At 31.1% G+C, this 19571-nt stretch overlaps 1 protein-coding gene across 3 annotated transcripts in view; it reads left to right on the top strand.

Moving 5' to 3' along the window:
* Nucleotides 1-19571, top strand: part of TBK1 (TANK binding kinase 1) — a 38549-nt gene that overhangs the window by 15278 nt on the left and 3700 nt on the right. For all 3 annotated transcript variants that reach the window (XM_016139902.2, XM_016139903.2, XM_016139904.2), the window contains 15 exons: nt 395-555; nt 3237-3347; nt 6578-6757; nt 8472-8668; nt 9420-9478; nt 9891-9982; nt 12009-12110; nt 12921-12999; nt 16237-16358; nt 16457-16533; nt 17055-17094; nt 17576-17677; nt 17803-17899; nt 18291-18397; nt 18624-18695. In XM_016139902.2, the coding sequence (XP_015995388.1) occupies nt 395-555; nt 3237-3347; nt 6578-6757; nt 8472-8668; nt 9420-9478; nt 9891-9982; nt 12009-12110; nt 12921-12999; nt 16237-16358; nt 16457-16533; nt 17055-17094; nt 17576-17677; nt 17803-17899; nt 18291-18397; nt 18624-18695 (1598 nt within the window). The remainder of the gene's footprint in view (nt 1-394; nt 556-3236; nt 3348-6577; nt 6758-8471; nt 8669-9419; nt 9479-9890; nt 9983-12008; nt 12111-12920; nt 13000-16236; nt 16359-16456; nt 16534-17054; nt 17095-17575; nt 17678-17802; nt 17900-18290; nt 18398-18623; nt 18696-19571) is intronic.

Below are 19571 nucleotides of genomic sequence, written 5' to 3'. Positions count from 1 at the left end.
TGATTTCTGGAATTGGTGAGACAATATCATGGGCTCCACCACACAGCTGGAAAAGGCTACTTTGATAAGAGCAGTTCCGTTGTAAGTAGGAAGTAGGCCTAGAGTCTGGACACAAATTCAGGTAGTTTAGTGTTTGATAAATGGTGTAAGCGAGACTTGATTTCATTACTTCCACTTCCTCAAAGTATAAAGTCAGGTCATCAAAATTGAGGGTCAAACGAGATAGTGTTGGAGATTTGAAGAGAGAGAGAAAGACATGAAATAGTCTTCTCAGATTGGGAAAGTTTAATTATCAGGAAAATCTGATAGAATTTCCAAGTATTATTGAATACCTATTTCGGGGTAATATATTACTATAGAACACAAATTAGTAGTTTTTTCATCTTTTTTTAAGCATCCTGATATGTATGAGAGAGCAGTACTAAGAAAAGATCACCAGAAGAAATACGGAGCAACAGTTGATCTTTGGAGCATTGGGGTAACGTTTTACCATGCAGCTACCGGATCACTGCCGTTTAGACCATTTGAAGGGCCACGTAGGAATAAGGAAGTGATGTAAGTGGTTTTGCCATCTAAAATTAGAAACAATTTTTAAAATATATCTGTATCTTATTTTGTTTCATCAAATGTTAGAGGTATACCCTAACATTTGATTTAGCCATCATTTCTGATATTTTAAGCTATTTGCTTTTTTAAAAGAATGCAGCCTTATAAAAGTATATAGGCATAATTTTTCATGTTATGTTTAAATATCTTAAATATAAATGGCATCCAGTCTTTAGGCCATCATTAAAAATATACTGCCTTCTGGATTTTATTTCAGCACACTGTTTATTTGTTTTCGTGTATTTATTAGGGTTTTTCCTTTATATAACCAAAAAAAAAAAAAAAAATGTACATCCGTGGAGTACTAGAACCATTACCAGATCTAAAAGAAATACAGTTCTTAGCTTGAACTTTTACCATTTCAAAAATAACATTTAATGCAACTAACTTTTTTCCTAGTGTTGCAGTTATGGTACAAAGACTGAATACATTTACTAGTACATTATACATTTATGTACCACCATAATTATTAGGAAATAATCACTGCACATAAAGCCACTATTGTAATCCAAATAATGGAGAAAAAGAGAGATGGAGTTCTAGATGTGAAATCTATTATAAAATTTATCTATACATTGACCACACACCTTTTTACCTTAAAAGATATTAGAGAATGACCTTGCTTCATGAGAAACAGCCAACCCATGTACACACACATAAAATTATGAGGTTATGAATACTTTTTAGTTTAGTGAATGATTTTGGACACTAATTCATTGACAGCCTAACGTGTCCAACCATTCTTTCAGATCTTAACATTTCTCTCAGACCTTTATATATTTGACTCTGCCTTTTATAGGCGAACATGACTTCATAATCACAACTGTAAAAATATGGTCTTTAATCTCATCTCAGAAAATTGATGGTTTGCTGGTTTGAGGAAGTAAAACCAATTCAGCTGATGCGATGACTTTTGCGAAAACCTGGGTATCTAAATATTTTCCAGCAAGGACAGTATACATGTTCATGAGAAGAAGACATCCATTATTGCACTGATAATCTGTGTGCAGCATCATCTTGAGCCTGCTTTACAGCAGTGCCCTTTTCTATAAAATCTCTTCGTTGATGAAGAATGAGAATCATTTTGTGTTTTCTCGTTAACCATAAATTATACCTAGCAGTTAATCATGCTTTCATTGTCATAGATGTTTTAAAGCAACACTAGTATTTTTTGTTGCACTAAAAAGGGATTAAAGTGGATATTCTCTAATAAAGGAAACATATGACTCATAAGCACCTAGGAATACCTGATGGTTTTGTCTGACCACCATGTGGTCAGCTACATCAGAAGAATTTATTTATTTATTAGTACAGAAACTTAACTTTTTATGAGCACTGATGCTAATGAATGATCAGAGGTGCTTGAAGTAGTAGTAATGTCTTTTTTACTTTACTAATGAATGATGCATTTATCGCACATTATAGCAGCATTGATCCTTTTGCTTCTCATTGACATGTAAAGAATGTGTTTATGTATGAATCTTATCAAAATTAGTTAAGCTTTTTCAAAAATTTGTAAGCATTCCTTTAAGAATTCTGCCATTAATTCTACTCACTTCTCTTCTCTTGCATTAATTTCACATATCTCTCCTTATTCCTCCACAGTCAGATCCTTCTTCTGTGACTGCAACTTATTTTTTACATTGATTTCCTTTTTTTCTGGAAAAAAAAAATTTTAAGGCAGAAATCCTAACTGCCTGTACTGAGGAAGCAGCAAGCAGTCCAAATCAGTTGTACTGGTTTGTTTTACTTTTTAAAAAAAAATATATTGATTTGCTCAGAGCACATTTATGTAGACAGTGAACAAAAAGAAAAATATGCCAGAAATAATATCTATAAACTTATATAAGATTAGACTATGTTGTGCTTTACATTTTCATCAAAGGAAAAGTATTCTTGAAGGCATGAAGCTCTTAATTCTCTCCTACTTTCAGGTTTTGTTTAGGAAAGTGTCAAAACCTAAAAGTCTGTTTTGTTGACTTGTTACATCATTATAGTATTCTCGTAGTATATTTGCTTCTCCATCTAGCTCTTTATTCAGCTCATCTTTGTTTTTATCACCATCAAGAATCTAATTAAATTTGACTTTTAATTTTGATACACACACCTATTCCTGTATGTGTGTGTATTTTTTCAATTAAAGAATCTTTCAGATGCTGTGCTATATGTAGTTTTATCCTTTTTAAAAAAAAAAAAAAGAATGCTGCTGTTCACTTTGCAGTAATTTCATAGTCCAGTTGACCGTGCATTTGGATAATATGGATGAATGGGATTTATTTTTTTCATGGTTTTCATAGAGACATTCTGTAACATAACTTTTTGTGTTTGTTTGATTTTTTCAGATGGAAAAATTAGTATTTTTATTGTGAACATCAAGATGCCGTTGCACTCTGAGATCCCAAATAAAAATTAATTATGGCATATATATAATAATCATACAACCACTATTCTACTTCAGTCAGTCATATTCAAAGTTATGTTGATTGTTTCGTGGATCCTGTGAACATCAATCACAAAGTTTCATCTAGTAGATAATTATGGGTGCACCTGAGGAAATACTTTTGCAAAGCCTATTGATAGGTTATGTAATAATGAACTACTTATTTTGTTCTACATTTATTCCTCCCCAGGTATAAAATAATTACTGGAAAGCCATCTGGTGCAATATCTGGAGTACAGAAAGCAGAAAATGGACCAATCGACTGGAGTGGAGACATGCCTGTTTCTTGTAGTCTTTCTCGGTAAGTGTAGTATACTCAGCTCTCTCCTTTTGCACTTTGGTGTTTGGAATCTTTGTTGACTAAAATCACAAATACTTAAATGTAGTTTTTTGTTTGTTTGCTTGCTTTATTAGATGTTATTAAAGCATATGCTTTGATTTGTGGTTTTTGTCTTTGTAGCAATGTAAAGATTGATTATAAACATAATATAATATATAAATAATTTTCCCAGATCTCTATTAGGACACAGGCATATATGTTTTTGAGATTGCTAATCACTGGTCTTGTAATTCTCTCCAATGTGGAGATCTAGCTTAGGACCTTTGTATCTTTTGTACTGACCTTCATATTGACTGAACACAAATAGTAGTATAGATAGGAATTAACTAGGGTTCTTAAAAACAAATACTCAAGAAGTTTAATATAGCATCATTTAAAAAACTATATTACTCAAAAGGTTATAAATAATAGTTTTCTCCTACATTTCAAGTGTTCATATGGGTCTTATTTAGCAGCCAGAACCCCCCAAAATTTTATTGTCCGATATGATTCCTGTTATCAAAAAGAAAGATTTAAGGTAAATGAAATTAAAAGTAGAGAGTAGATTATTTTAGATTTTAATCTGGAAATAAAGCCAAGACACTCATCAATATTTAGAATTCGTGATTAATGAATTAACTTCCATTTTTCCTGAATATGATAATTGTATAATCTATAAGTACACACTCTCATACAGATTAAGATTTACTGTCTTAATACCTATTACAATTTGTGCTATAATTTGTATGACTTTCAACATATATATAAATATATATATATATTTCAGAAGCTAGTAACATATTACCGATCATTGTTTGTATTGATTTCTGTGAAAACTCATTTACACCAGAAGTTCCACTGCTAAAATTATTTTTGAAAACCACTGTTTTGGTAGTTTCATTTTTGTGCTGTTTATAAAAGTCTCCAAAATAAAATTGTGTCATGCAGCTAGAATTACTAAGAGAAATTCATTTTATTGGAGAACAAAAATTTAGTGTTATAATAGTGATTCATTTTAAATTTTGATTTAGAAAATACTCATCTGGGGATCTCAGGTAAAACAGATAAAATTTAAAGGGGTCAGGAAATGAACATTGTCTGTGTAGTAATTATATTGCTGAAACTCAGAATCAATAATTTGACATTCTGAACTATAGATCACATATTTCAGGAGGGTATCAGACCTTATCTGTCTAATTAGTCTTTAGCACGCCAACTTATAAATTCTTTGATAAAAATTGCTTAGGTACCAGAAAGTATAGTATATAATCTTTTTAAAAAAATAGTAAGGATGTTAAGTACTACTAATCAGTAGTGTTAACAGCTATCAAAAATATAATGACTACAAAAAAAGGTATTCTTTTTTATATATATTAGTCAAGACTGAATAGCAAGTGAGAAAAACCTAACTCAGCTGGTTTGAGTGAAAAAGGAAACAGACTGGCTTTGTAATTAAAAGTTTATATGTGTATGTGACATAAAGCATAGCTAGATCCTCAGTCTCAGATTTGTTGAGACTTGGTCTCTTCAAATCGTCTGATCTGCTTTTCTCTGATTTCTCTTTCCTCTCAGTCGAACTCTTTCCTGGCAGCCATAGGATGGCTACTGGCATTGCTACACTCACATTCTCACAGCTTTGAAAACTCATTGAGAAGAAAGACTTTCCCGATAGTTTTAGCAAAGATTTCTGAGTTGATTCTCATTTAACTAACTTATATGCTACCACCTAGCTACCTATACAACTAATCATAACCAAACCTGGCTCTTATGCCCATCTGTGCACAGGGAGTAGAGTTAGAGAGTGTAGAGGTGCGGATTCCCTTAAAAAAAGGAGGGAGAATAGATACCTGTTAGGCAAAAATTAAAAATGTCCAATATGTATTTTAAAAACTGTTCACAAACAGGGGCTTGTTCCAGTGCCTGTCACATAGTCAAGAATATATTTTTAAGGGTATTTGAGAGTCTATTTGAGTATGTTATAATTCAGTGAAAGCATGAGAAAGAATAAAAGTCTTTCTATTCATTATTTAAAAATATTTAAGCTTATTAGTCAAAAATAATTCCTAGTTGAATCATCACTAATTTATTGCTAGGTGATTATAGTAATTTTACTTCCTAAAGAACTGTCAGTGTGAGAAACATCCAAACCTGTAGAGAATTTGTATGAGTTTATTTGAGCCCAACTGACAACATATGCTGGGAAGCAAGATCTCAAATGCTGCGGAGAATGGCAGCTTTCCAGATCCTATTATATGTTAGCATCAAAGGAAAAGACTTAGGGAACATGCATGAAATCCATTGGTGGTACATTAAAGAGGTGGGAGAAAGCAGGAGAGGGGGAAATCTCTAGGATTGGATAAATGGCAAAATTGAGAAACCCATACTTCACATTGGTGGGTAGAGGACAGTTAATAATTAACATTTACACTACATAGAGTTGGTGTGCAGGGAATAAGATAACAATGAGGGGTTCTATAGTCTTGTGCTCTGGTGCCAGTAATGGTGCCTTCAAGGGATAGAAAAAGAAAATTTCTCTGACATTTCAAAGGTATGTTATTATTAATGCATAAGAACAGTGGACAGAGCTCACTTAAGTAAGATAAAGATTGACCTTTACTAAGGAAGCTGTAGGCATGGGACATGACTACCCACTATTACCTGCCCAATTAGGAATTTGTGATCAGACCGTTCTATGTAGTTACTTTTGGTCACTGAGCTTATCAGGCCTGCCATGTGGCCCCCTGAGCTTGTTGGGTATATTGTGTAGCCTTTTTTTTTGTTCACAGAAATACACTACAAAAGGCATATAAATTCAATATGAAAAATGATATATTGTGCCATAGTAAAAGGACATTAAAGACTGTGAAATTAAACTGTTATCTCATCCTCATGACTATCTGTTTCTAATCAATTGAATGGCTGTGTGTATACAGTGTTAGAATGTGTTTAGAAAAGTGAAGAAACTTAGGAAGGAGAGAGAGAAAATAATCAGTAAAAGATAACATAAAAATACCATAATCCCTGATTTATTGTCAAGTAATAATAAACTAAGGTTACTTGGCTTTCTAAAAAGTCAGCAGACTTTTAAAAACTTGTAAATAGTCTAATAATAGTAATAGCAGTTCCTTTGATTTGTTGGTAAATATTATGATTTTTGTATCTAGACAAAATATAACACGTTCACTCTTCAACTTTTTTCAATACTGCTTTAGGGGTCTTCAAGTTCTACTTACTCCTGTTCTTGCAAACATCCTTGAGGCAGATCAGGAAAAGTGTTGGGGTTTTGACCAGTTTTTTGCAGAAACTAGTGATATACTTCACCGAATGATAATTCATGTTTTTTCGCTGCAACAAATGACAGCTCACAAGATTTATATTCATAGTTATAATACGTAAGTACCTATTTATTTTTTCTTCCTATATTATAATTTTGCATTATATAATAATTATCTTCATATTAAGAGGAGATAGAAAAGATGCCTCAGCATCACCAAAGGCACCCACTTCCTGCTTAGAAAGTTGTATTTGAGTGCTTAGTAAATTCCTTCTCACTTATCTTTGGAATAAAAGGGTTAATTTTTTCATTTTCTAAAATTTGCAAGTAAATTAGCCAGGTCTTAAAGTGCAAGTTTTATAAGACCATTTTCATTTTTATGCCTTCTCTCAAATTACTTAATCATATAACTGAAAATAGCATCTACTAATAAATGGGCCAGGTTTTAGTAAGCGTACTGTCCTGTCATTTAAAAAATATTAAAGCATAAGTCTTAAATATAGTTAGTGTAGTTGTTGTTTGTATATGTGGTATAAAGCCTTTATGGGATGCTAGAGAAATAATCATTTGTTTTAACTAAAGAAAAACACATTATAGCTATGTCGTAAAAATCCATTCATATGTTATAACTGCATATAAATACATTCACACTTACATGTAATACTGGGACAACCTGAATAAGATAGATAGGTAGATCAGTATCAATATCTTAGTTGTACTATTGTACTATATTCATGCAAGATGTTGCCATTGGGTTAACTGGATGAAGGGTATAAAGCATCTCTCTATATTATTTATTACAATTATATATAAATCTCAAAATGTTTTTTAAAATGAAGGGAAAAAGGATTACACGCATTCTCTATGCCTTAATTTTTGTTTCGACAGGATTCAGATAGTAGTTTTGATGCCTCATAAAACTTAAAAAGAGACTTTTACTGATAATTAAGGAATAATATTAATTAGATAAAATAATATTTTAGATATATATAATATCTATGACAAATATGTAAATGTAATAAATAAAATATATTAATATAACATTAGATTCAAATATAATATTCATCTTTATTTTGGTACTTAGTAGCCTTAATAAATATGTATCAGAGTTAGGTGTTGGCCACTATTTCATTTTAAGAGTCGGTTTGAACATAAAAAGCCCGGCCAAGCCTGAGCCAAATCTCAGCAGAGGCTTGTGTTAGAGACAAATCACAACACTGTTGCTGAAACATTTCTTTGATTTCATAGCTCTGTTTAGGAAGAATCTGCCTTTCTCCCCAAACATCATTTCAAAAGTACTTGGTTTTATTAATTTATTTAATAAACATTATATAATCATGTTGCAAATACTATTCTCAGTTCTTTATATATTTATATTTAAGTCATTTAGTCCTCACAACAAATCTGTGAAGTGGGTGCTATTATTGCAATTTTATAGATGAGGAAATTTAGCACAGAGAAGTTTAGTAGCTTAAGGTAATTCAGCAAGTAAGTGGAAGAACTGGAAATTGAACCCATATCATCTGATTACATAATCAATGTTCTAAAGCTCTGCTGTGTTGGCTCCTCATTAAATATCAAGAATCTTATATATTGCACATATCCAATATGGATATCCAAACATAAAAGTATTTTAGAATGGATTGTTGTATAGACAGTTTATGTGGAATTTTTAGTTCAGGAGACTTTTTAGTATCCACATCAACCAAGCAGTGTTTCTGTGGACTGATCATGATCTGAAATAGAAATGGATGTTGTACTTAGTCATTACAAAAGACTTCAGCTCTCTTTTTATCCCAATTATGTTGTCCTTTTGGATTTTTCTAATACAGTGCTACTGTATTTCATGAACTGGTGTATAAACAAACCAAAATTATTTCTTCAAATCAAGAACTTATATATGAAGGACGACGCTTAGTTCTTGAACCTGGAAGACTGGCACAGCATTTCCCTAAAACTACTGAGGAAAACCCTATCTTTGTAGTAAGCCAGGAACCCCTAAATACCATAGGACTGACATATGAAAAAAGTAAGTTGAGATTTTTCTTGTTTTTCCTAGCTATTAAAAATAAAAAAACCTGTAAAAATGATTGTCACCATAAAGTTGATTGATGATGACATTAATATAGCCCTTTCATAAACGTTAAAATTTTGTAAATTAGTTGAATAAGGCTAGTAAAATTTAATAGCCTTGTAGGCAACATAATTTGATATTAACTATTTTATTTCATAAAATGTAAAATAGTTTGTCACATATGTTTCACTGTAGCTCTCTGCTTTTAGTATTTTACTAACATTCAAAATAACCATTTGTATCATTAATTTCAGCAAATATTTATTGTGTCCAGTTTGATTAGGATACTTTTCTGGCCTTTGGAGTCTAAGAAAAATTATATATGCATTTTGGAATCTTTTAAATTATTAATTCTTCTGGCAAAAAAATAAACTATCTGGATTTTGAAATTTCGATTTGGATCTTTGGGATTTGATTTAGATTTAGAGAAGCACTGAGTTTGTTGTGTTGAAATATCTTTAAGAAAAAAATGAAATTCCTTTGAAATATTGCAGGTAACTTGTTAGTAATTTGTTATGTAATGAACATTATTGTTTCAAGTGGTTTTTTTTAACCAGGAAAGAACATTAAAGAATTTTACCACTCATGTTTAATTTAGAGGTAAATTAGAGGTTAATGTTTAAATTAGAGATTGCTATATAAAAGACATACTAATTTATTCAAATTTTTTTATTTCTGATTTTAATGATTTTACTTCACATTTCAGTCTCCCTTCCTAAAGTACATCCACGTTATGATTTAGATGGAGATGCTAGCATGGCTAAGGTTCGTGTTTAATTAAATTATTATGTAAATATCTAAATTAATATTATCCTATCAGTAGTAGAAGCAATAAAATATATTGTGTCTTTCCATATGCCTGTATGACTTAGGAAATTATTCACTTAAATTGTTATCCATTGCAAATAATTTTGTGTTGTTTCTTCTTGACTTTATGTCCTTTCCTGAACTCATAAGAAAGTGTTCTCCATTGAAACAGTGCATGTTTAGCATTATCATGTTAAGGATGATATATTTATTGCAGTTATATCGACCCTTAGCTTTTAGAAATCGGCCTAAATTGTGTTTTTTATTAACCTGATTAAAATACATAAGCTTGAAAATTTTTATATAAAATCTTTTCTTACCTTCTACCATAATTAGCACTAAATATTGACATTTTGTGTTTCTTCATTAGGCAATAACAGGAGTTGTGTGTTATGCCTGTAGAATTGCCAGTACCCTGCTGCTTTATCAGGAATTAATGCGAAAGGGGATACGATGGTTGATGTAAGTAATAAATTAAAATTGAAAACTGATCTTCATGTAGACCTCACTAAATAACTGGTACTCAATCATTGATACTTTTTCTCTTCAGACTAGGTAGGGTCAAGTGCTCGATTTTTATTATGATACATTTGTTTCATATTTAATTTATAAAACATTTAGGAGCTATTTTTTTATTTTTATACAGTAACCTTGTGAGGCAGGACAGTAATACCTAAATTTTAAAACTTATATTATGCTGTACAAGGTGATAGTAAATGAATACCTTTTCTAAGGACTTTGACTTGTTGGTCAGTTTATTATCTTGGAAGATTTTGTCATTTATATAATCCAATACAACCTGTACTTCTTTCTTGGGTTTATGTCCTCAGAATCTTCCTCCATTTCCTGCCGTTTTCCCAAATGAAGTATACACTCAGCTTTTTTTAAAACAGCGTTGAGATATTTATATACTATAAAATTCACCCATTTTTAAATTTAATTTAATTTAATGATTATAATTTAATGATTTTTAGTACACACAGAGTTGTGCTACCATCACCACTAATTTTTCAATATTTTTATCACCCCAGAAAGAAACCCTGCACCCATTAGCAGTCACTTCCCATTTTGGCTATAACTGCCTAGCCTTAGGCAACCACTAATATGCTTTATGTTGGTGTAGATTTTCCTATTCTAGACATTTCATGTAAACAAAACCATACAGTGTGAGTGTACTCACTTTTACAGGCAATTTAAAAGCTAATTTTATTTTATTTTATTTTATTTTATTTGCTAATTACTTAATATAGTTATTCTAAGTCAGAATATTGATTATCTAGTTCAGTATTCTCTTTCTGAAAATGACCCTTGGAAATGCTTTATGTATGAATATGATTTGACCTTTTTTTACCTTTCATGATTTGTAGGTGTTATCTTTCCATCTGATAGAAATGGAGAATAAATGGTCTCTTGAGAATCATGCCTATAGTTCTATACAACATCATTTTAAGTTTTTGAATTTTATACACACATAGTAATGGCCTCATGTTCTCTAAATTCATAGTGCTCTTCAGCTTTAATGATTGTGACAATTTCTGTGTACCTACTACACACCTATCTTTCCCTTCTTGCAAAAACACATATGAAGCTTTTCATCATTCTTCTGCTGCTGCTTCTAAGAAGAAAAAAGAATAAGTTTTTTTTTCCCTGTCACCTTTATGTTAAACCCATTAATGTATGCTTATAATTTTTTGATGTGTTCACACATCTAGTTTGTAAGCGTATGCTTTTTTCTTTCCCTTGTCTCTATGTTTTTACTAGTAATTTCTGAAGAAATTTAAGTGTTGGCTTCAATTTATTTTCAAAGTGTTGTTACTCACAGCTCTCATTTTCTTTTGTTATCTACCCCATGAAGCTTTTATTCCTTCTCCTTACTAGCTTTTAGTTTAATAAGAGAAAATAGTTTTTAGTAAGAGAAAAAGTTGGCAAACTTTTTCTTTTTCAGCTAGTAAATGTTTTAGACTTTGTGGGCCACATAAGGTCTCTTTTTTGTTTTTATTTTGTTTTTGCAGTCTTTCAAAATGTGAATACCATTCTCAGCAAAAATAAGCATCAGGCCTTAGTTTGTTGACCCTTGATATAGAACAAAAGCCCATCAGTTATATTATTTACTATGTCATCCTGCTTCTTCAGAGATCATATTAATTGACTTAAAGTATAAATCAGTCTACCATGAGTAGTAAAAATTAATTCTAGTGGTATAAAATGTAATGCTGTTCAGCTTATTTATGTGGTTGTAGATTAGTTTTTATTTTTAATATAATCTCAAAGCCTTAGATTTCTAAACTGTTAACCTAATAAGTAGTAATGGTTTATGTCCTAGATATATATAAGTCTCACAGAGATGCTTTTAATAATAAAAAGTGAATCAGCTTTCATAATATATCAAGACTGTTAAGAAATTTGAACAGAACAGTAGTGTAATTAGTGAAAGACAAGAGAAAACAAATAATTCCTTAGATAAACTAATGAGAATATTATTTTTTAGAGAATTAGTTAAAGATGATCATAATGAAACTGTTCACAAAAAGACAGAAGTTGTGATCACATTGGATTTCTGCATCAGAAACATTGAAAAAACTGTGAAAGTGTGAGTAGATTACTTCCTTATTAATAGCGGTTGAAATGTTAAATATTGTTATCTTTCCGTTTAATTTGTTTAGTTATCCACATATAGCAGGCTATGCAAGTGTTTGTATTAAGACACAACTGTAGTTTGAATTACTTCCTCACAAAGGGAAAAATATCCAGTCATCTAAGTAAGAAATGAACACCGTCCTTTTGGTGGCATTTTCTCCTTCCCTTTGCAAAGGAAAAGGTCATGTCAAATAGAAAAGTCTCATTTTTTACATTGCAAAGCAGGCACTCTGAATAGGAAAATAAAAGACCTGTAATCAACAAAGAAAGTAAAAAGAAGTATTCTAGAAGTGTATTTTGGTAGTCTATTTAGAATTTTGGGATTATTCTTAGTTTACTTTTACTTATTAATTTGATCCCTGAGAATGGCTTTTGAAACAGAATGATATTTTAAACTGCCCTCTTCCTAGGCTATACTATTTGTACTGCACAGGATATATAATTAATGGAATCAGTATTTATTTACTATTGACCTCCATTAATTCTGAAATCTAGTATTTCGACTATTATCCTGGCATAAGACTATTTGAAATTAAGTCGTCTTTTATATTTTATCTCTTAATCTGCAAATTTATAAGTAGAAGCATATAAAAGTCTTTTACAAAGACATAAAGTTTTCTTGGAGTCTGTTGCTTTGTTAGGCTTGGCATTCAGTATTTTATTCTTAAACAGTTGTGATAAACACTCTAATTTATAAAACGTCTTTTTAAATCTATATATTCATTATGCTTATTTGATTTTTCCATACTTGTTTTTCATACAGATATGAAAAGTTGATGAAAATCAACCTAGAAGCAGCAGAGTTAGATGAAATTTCAGACATACACACCAAATTGTTGAGAGTAAGTATTTACAAAACTATGACAATCATAGGCTCATAATCTATTTCTTTGCTGGCAAGTAGACGTCTAGTAAACTTTTCTAGAGAGATGATATACCTAAAGGTCTCCAGAGAAAGAGTAGCCTTTCCCCATTTGGTGGAACTATTTACAATATTTACAGTATTTAAATACCCTTACTGCTATGCATTTCTTTATGACGGATCTAGAGGCCTGCTTTACTTTAAGTTCATTTATTGTCTCTCCCTCTCTCCTTGTCTCTCTTTACAATCCATAATGCTCTGGTGTGCTGCTGTGGCAATTAAAGCAAGTAATTTAACATGCAGAGTGCTTAAACTTGCTTAGAAGTAGATGCAAGTTAGGAAAATATCAAATCTTCCCTGAAATAAAAAATAAGGAAAGAAAGTTTTGGGTTCCTCAAGGAAATGAATCACTTCTATAACTGAAAAAAGAAATTAGGACAAAATCTCTACTCTGCTGAAAAATACAGTAGCATTCCAGGCAGTTTCTGGATCTCTTTTTAAAATGTGTTATAGAAGAGCATGAAATTATGTATTGTGAGAGCTGATGACTAATCCCAGATTCGCCCCTATTAACCTAGCTGTTCCTACCTGACTTATGCAAGACCTTTAATTCTTTGTATCCTTAGTTTCTTTTTCTTTGAAATGAGTGGTTTCTTACCCTGCTTATCTCACAGGTTGTTGTACCAATTAAATGAGATAAAAAAGCTTTACTCCTTCAAGTGTTTAGTCTTTGAAATATTCTTTCATGAAATGGATGTTAAGTGAAAAGTGAAAAAGAAACTTGTTATGATATCCCTTTTCTCTTTCCCAGCTTAGGCTGATTTTTAGGTATTTCTTTTCCTCAGTCTTAGATCTAGAACAGTAGTTATTTATGAGTCATAAATAACCAGCAGGCATAAAGTTTAGTGTATTGAAATCAGCAATGTTTTTAAATAAAAGAAAGTTGAAAATGTCAGAATTCATCACATATAATAAATTACTGTTCCATGAAACTTCTGGTTCAGATATATATATATATACTTTTAAATGATACTGAGTTAGAACAAAGTGAATTTCTTACTACAAGTCATGATCAAAAAGTTTTTTAAATATTGCTATAGAATAAAGCAGTTAAAATTAAGAAAAACAATAGTCTTCGCCAATATTTGTTTATTTTTTTAACATGGGCAGTCAAATTATAAATATTTCCTATTTCTGCTATTGTTTTAGAACTTGATTTACCAACTCATAGTCCTGATAGACCCTTCTTCCCAATACCAGCATCATTTGAGCACTTTGAATTCAAATTATGTATGTTTTCTTTTGAGGAGCCCAAAGTATTTCTCATTTTTATGACATTTTTGTGAAGATTTAGATTCCCCATGAGAATCGAAGCATGGGTGATAGCTTAAATTCACAGAGTCTTGTGAAGTCTGTGCTTTAACTCCAGGCCAGTTATTTTTCACTAAGTTGCATTGTTTGCTCATAACCTGTTTAGTTTTTGACTCTTTTCCTAATGGAGATCTTAAAATATTTCCTGCCATAAAACTATTGATAAGTAGAAATAATACCATGTATGCTCATCACCTAAAAAATTATTGTTACAGATTCTGTTTTGTGTCCTGCAGCAACAGCCTCAGCCTCACATGGGAACTTGTTAGAAATGTATATTTTGGGTACACCCACCATGCCCTCCCCACCATTGAATCAGAAACTCTGATGGTAGGGCCCACCAATCAATGTTTTAATGAAACCTCCAGAAGATTCTGATACTGTTAACATTTTGACAACCACTCTTTTAGTCCTCTCTTTTTATATACATTATTAAATGATTGTTATCTTACAAACATACAATTATTATTTTTATTTTTTTTTACTAATGTTATAGTAAAAACATTTTCCAGTTTGGTTGTGTTGGTATTTTTTTTTCCTTTGGTAACACCATTTTTATATATTTAATATTGTAGGCAGTAGATTTATTAATAGTTTTACTTATTATCTCCCTATTGTTGGTCCTTGAGGTCGTTTGTTGTTTTTCACACTTCTTTGTAATGTTGTGAAAAATAACCTTATCTATAAATATTTTTTTATATTTTGGAAGTATAAGATACTTAACATATATACTTAATACATTCTTTACATTAATGTTAAAGAAGATATAAAATGTGAAAAGCAAGGTATATATTTGACTATATAAAAATTTAAGGTCTCTGTTAAAAAATAATGTAAAAAAGCAAATTGAGAAAGTGTGACAAAGGTTTTTTTAATAAAAATAGCTCATACAAATTAATAAAACATTAAATCTGTAGTAAATAGACAAAGAACACTTAAAAATGATTTAAAAGTGAATAGATCTAATGAAACTCCTAGAAAAAAGTTCACAATAGTAATAGAAAATTGCATATTACAATAACAGTAAGATACTATTTTTCCTTTCAAATTAGCAAGGCTGAATCATAGTTCTGATTCAACAGGTAGGGACCCGAAATGTGCATGTCTAACAAGTTCCCATGTGAGGCTGAGGCTGCTGGTCCAGTGCTGGCAAGAGTGTAATGCTAAGGGCACCCTGGTTTGTTGCTAGTAGCATTGTAAACCACCACTTAAAACTTTAATTGACAACTAATAGTGTATCAGGACCCTTAAAATATTTAGACATTTATCCTTTAAGTCTAACCTTATCCTTTCTTTAAAAGTTTTACAGCTACTTAGTTCTGTGGTAGATAAATGATAAATTTACTAAACTTAAAATGAACAGGATCTTAGATGAGGTTTCATTTTCTGTTTTAAGAGGAATTACTTTTCTTTGGCCTCTGAACAAATTGAACACAATCTTGCACACCTACATTTTATAAATGAAACTATGCTAATGGTTCTCCTATTTGATTTTTACAACTCTATGAAATAGAATATTAACCATATTTTACAGGTAAAAAACAGAAGTTTAATATTTAAAAACAAGATTAAAAGGATTTTGTATGTTTTTTTAAAAGGATATCTAATGTAAGAAATTTTTTTTAAATGTATTAATAGTAGTTAGTCTCATATTTTATTGTCATACCATACTCTTGGTGGAAATCAACCTAAGAAACTATCCTTTCATTTAAAGATTAAAGTAATTATTCTAACTTTGAATTGTAATCTGTGAGAGAAATTGATTCAGACTTTAGACTCTCTTGGCATTGTGATTATCATTTCTGATTTTTGGTAATCTGGATCTGAACCCATTGGTTTTATTTAGCTTTCCAGTTCTCAGGGAACAATAGAAACCAATCTTCAGGATATCGAAAGCAGATTATCTCCAGGTGGATTGCTGGCTGATACATGGGCCCATCAAGAAGGCACTCATCCCAAAGATAGGCAGTAAGTTAAAACTTTATTGGTAGTTTCTGCTCTTATTATTAAATGTTCTTTTTCACATTGATTCAGTTAATTTATTTGGGTTTTTCTTCCTTAAATAGTGTGGAAAAGCTACAGGTCCTGTTAAATTACATCACAGAGATTTACTATCAGTTCAAAAAAGACAAAGCAGAACGTAGTAAGTAAAATTTGCCATTTGTTATTCTAATGAATCAGCCATAGTTGTAATTCAGTTGAATTAATTTAGTATATTCGTAGGGGTGGTTGCTTAAGTTATTTATTTCAGAGATTTAATATTGTCAGGAAAGAGGTTAGTGTTATTTTTAAAACCAACCTTTTGAATATTTTAAATCAGGGGTAATGAACTCCAAAACCTCTAGAGGCCAGGCACATACAGGAATGAGATTGACCAGTGCAGTTGAGGAGAACTGGAGAAGGGATGGATATCCCATCTAATTTATGGCCCAGATATTAGAAATGTTTGATTTTAAATGTTGGCAGTTAATTTCTTTTTAACATTAACACTGTACAGACCAAATAAAAGCATTTGGGAGCTATATCTAACCTATGGGTCACAAGTTTGTGATATCTGCTTTAAACTCTTAGACTTTCTGAAGTAATAATCTCAGAAGAAAAAAAATATTGTGCACAATTTTATAATTCCACATTTACAAAAGTAATATATATTCTTATTTTTAGGACTGGCTTATAATGAAGAACAAATCCACAAATTTGATAAGTAAGTGTCGAGGTTATGTTTAATAATTATTTTTGGTTATGTTATGATTCTTAAAAGTTGAAATTAATTACAGTTAAAAATACATTTTAATCTTGGCTTTATGCAATTATTATTATGTGTGTACACATTTGAGGCTTACTCATCTGACCTCTGGTTGAGAGGTTACTGAGACGGGAGAAGGAGGGAGCAGGCTTCTTCTGCCTCATGTGCTTCTATTGGAGGACAGAAAATAGAGAACATAGACAAGAACACACTTAACCACCTTCTTAATCTCATTCAATAAATATTTTTTGACTATTCTTCCTTCTCATTCTCTTCTCACTGCTATGTCTGTCTTAGAAACCTTTGGCTTCCTGCCGTAAATATTCTTCAGTCACAACAGTCATTACAGGAAACAGATTTCATATATTTGAAATTTTTTAAATATTGGAAATAGAAACAGTGACATTGGTTTAATCCTCTGATTATTTCTAAATTACAGGCAAAAACTCTATTACCATGCAACAAAAGCTATGACCCACTTTACAGATGAATGTGTTAAAAAGTATGAGGCATTTTTGATTAAGTCAGAAGAATGGGTGAGGTAGGTCACCTTTTGGGGGGGGGATGATTTAGTGATTGCACAATATGCAATTTAGTGTGTATTGTATATATTAAGTACGAATACTTTGTTAGACAGCTTATTAATCAACTCTTTTTGATTTTCAGAAAGATGCTTCATCTTAGGAAACAGTTATTATCCCTAGCTAATCAGTGTTTGGATATTGAAGAAGAAGTATCAAAGTATCAAGACTATACTAATGAGGTACATCTATCAAAAGTATCTAGAAAAAAAATTTCTTCCTATTAAGTAAAATTGAAATAAAAGTCTTCTCAGTTTATATTTGCATATGATTGAGAAGGGAGAAATAGGACATAATATGCCTATATGAGCTCTACTTGCCCATCTGTGATATGTATGTATTTTAAGCTAAATTTTAAGAAATTAGATGTTTTACAATTGAAAACATCTGATAGACTATTCTTTTGTTATCTATAAGAAAAGTTTTTTTCAAAAGAGTATTGTTTTAACTATTTTATCATTGATAGCTTTGAAATTAAAACTTAAAGCTGTAAAAGGTTTCTGTAACATCTGATTTAAGATCTGTAGTAGGTACTTCGTTCTGTGATTAATGTGAGTTCTTTTGATATTTTAGTTACAAGAAACTTTGCCTCAGAAAATGATTGCAGCCTCCAGTGGAATCAAACATGCCATGACTCCAATTTATCCATGTTCCAACACATTAGTAGAAATGACTCTTGGGTAAGAAATTTATTTGGTAACTATGATGTTTCTATTTGTTTGTATTTTAGTTTGTGATCTTGATCCTTTATATTGAAATTTTTGATATTTGTTGTGAATATGTTTGCTAATATTATTTAGTAACTTAATTCAATCCAGAGAACTAAAACAATATAAATATAATTCTAAGACATTTACATACTTTTTTGAGCAGAGATGCTTATTTTTCTTTAATTTTTATGTATAGTATGAAGAAATTAAAGGAAGAAATGGAAGGGGTTGTTAAAGAACTTGCTGAAAATAACCATATTTTAGAAAGGTGAGTTAATGCAGATATCATTCTTCCTTGTGATTTTATATGTAGTCAAGTACATATATATCTACATTTGTATCTCTCTGTCTTCCTGTGTCAATAGATTAAGCAGTGGGAAGGGATATAAAGTCACAAAATATAAGGGTTCTTTATATCTCTTACAATTTGTAACTTCCTTAGTGTCTTTTAATATGTTTGGGATCATTGGATAAAGACAAGTCAACTATGATTGATTCCATTTTATAGAAACACTGGTTAATAAAATTATTTGCTTATTTTCAGTTAGTTTGTGAAAATTAAAATCTCGTGCATATTTTTCATAACATTTTCTCATTAAAATTATAATTTTTCAGTTTTGGAATTGAGTTGCTTATAAGATCCCTGCACTCTGATTGGTGCTAGTTATCTTACAGAGCCCTCTGCAAACTGCTTTGCACGTGAGTGCCATCTGTAAATGCAGTTCTTTGAGAAGCTGGGTGTCTGCTCATCTACAGAATCTTAATAAATCAGGGAAACTCCAGTAAAACCACTTTGAGATGGCCGTTGCCTCCCCCTGCTTCTTCAGAGACGTTAAATCATGTTTGGCTCTCTAATAGACTAGAACCCTTCACTTTCAAGCCCCTAGGTGTTCCACTGTGGGTTCTCTAACCCCTAAAATACTAATAAAAATATTTCACATTTTTATGATGTTTTGCACACTTGCAGGGCACTTTCACACTGCATTATCTCACTTAACGTGCATTCTAGCCTTATACAGTAGCAGAGTAGAGAGTCTTTATCAATGGTCTACAAGTATAGAAGTTCATACCCTGAGAAAATGAGTTGGCTCTAGAATCCATCCTTCTATCTCTTCATAAAATCTTTCTCCCACTATACCTGTTA

This window comes from Rousettus aegyptiacus, unplaced genomic scaffold (genome assembly GCF_014176215.1).
Source record: "Rousettus aegyptiacus isolate mRouAeg1 unplaced genomic scaffold, mRouAeg1.p scaffold_m13_p_2, whole genome shotgun sequence".
In the NCBI taxonomy this organism is placed as follows: Eukaryota; Metazoa; Chordata; class Mammalia; order Chiroptera; family Pteropodidae; genus Rousettus; species Rousettus aegyptiacus.
The sequence above is the reverse complement of the archived record's forward strand: the minus strand, read 5'-3'. Positions and strand labels throughout refer to the sequence as shown.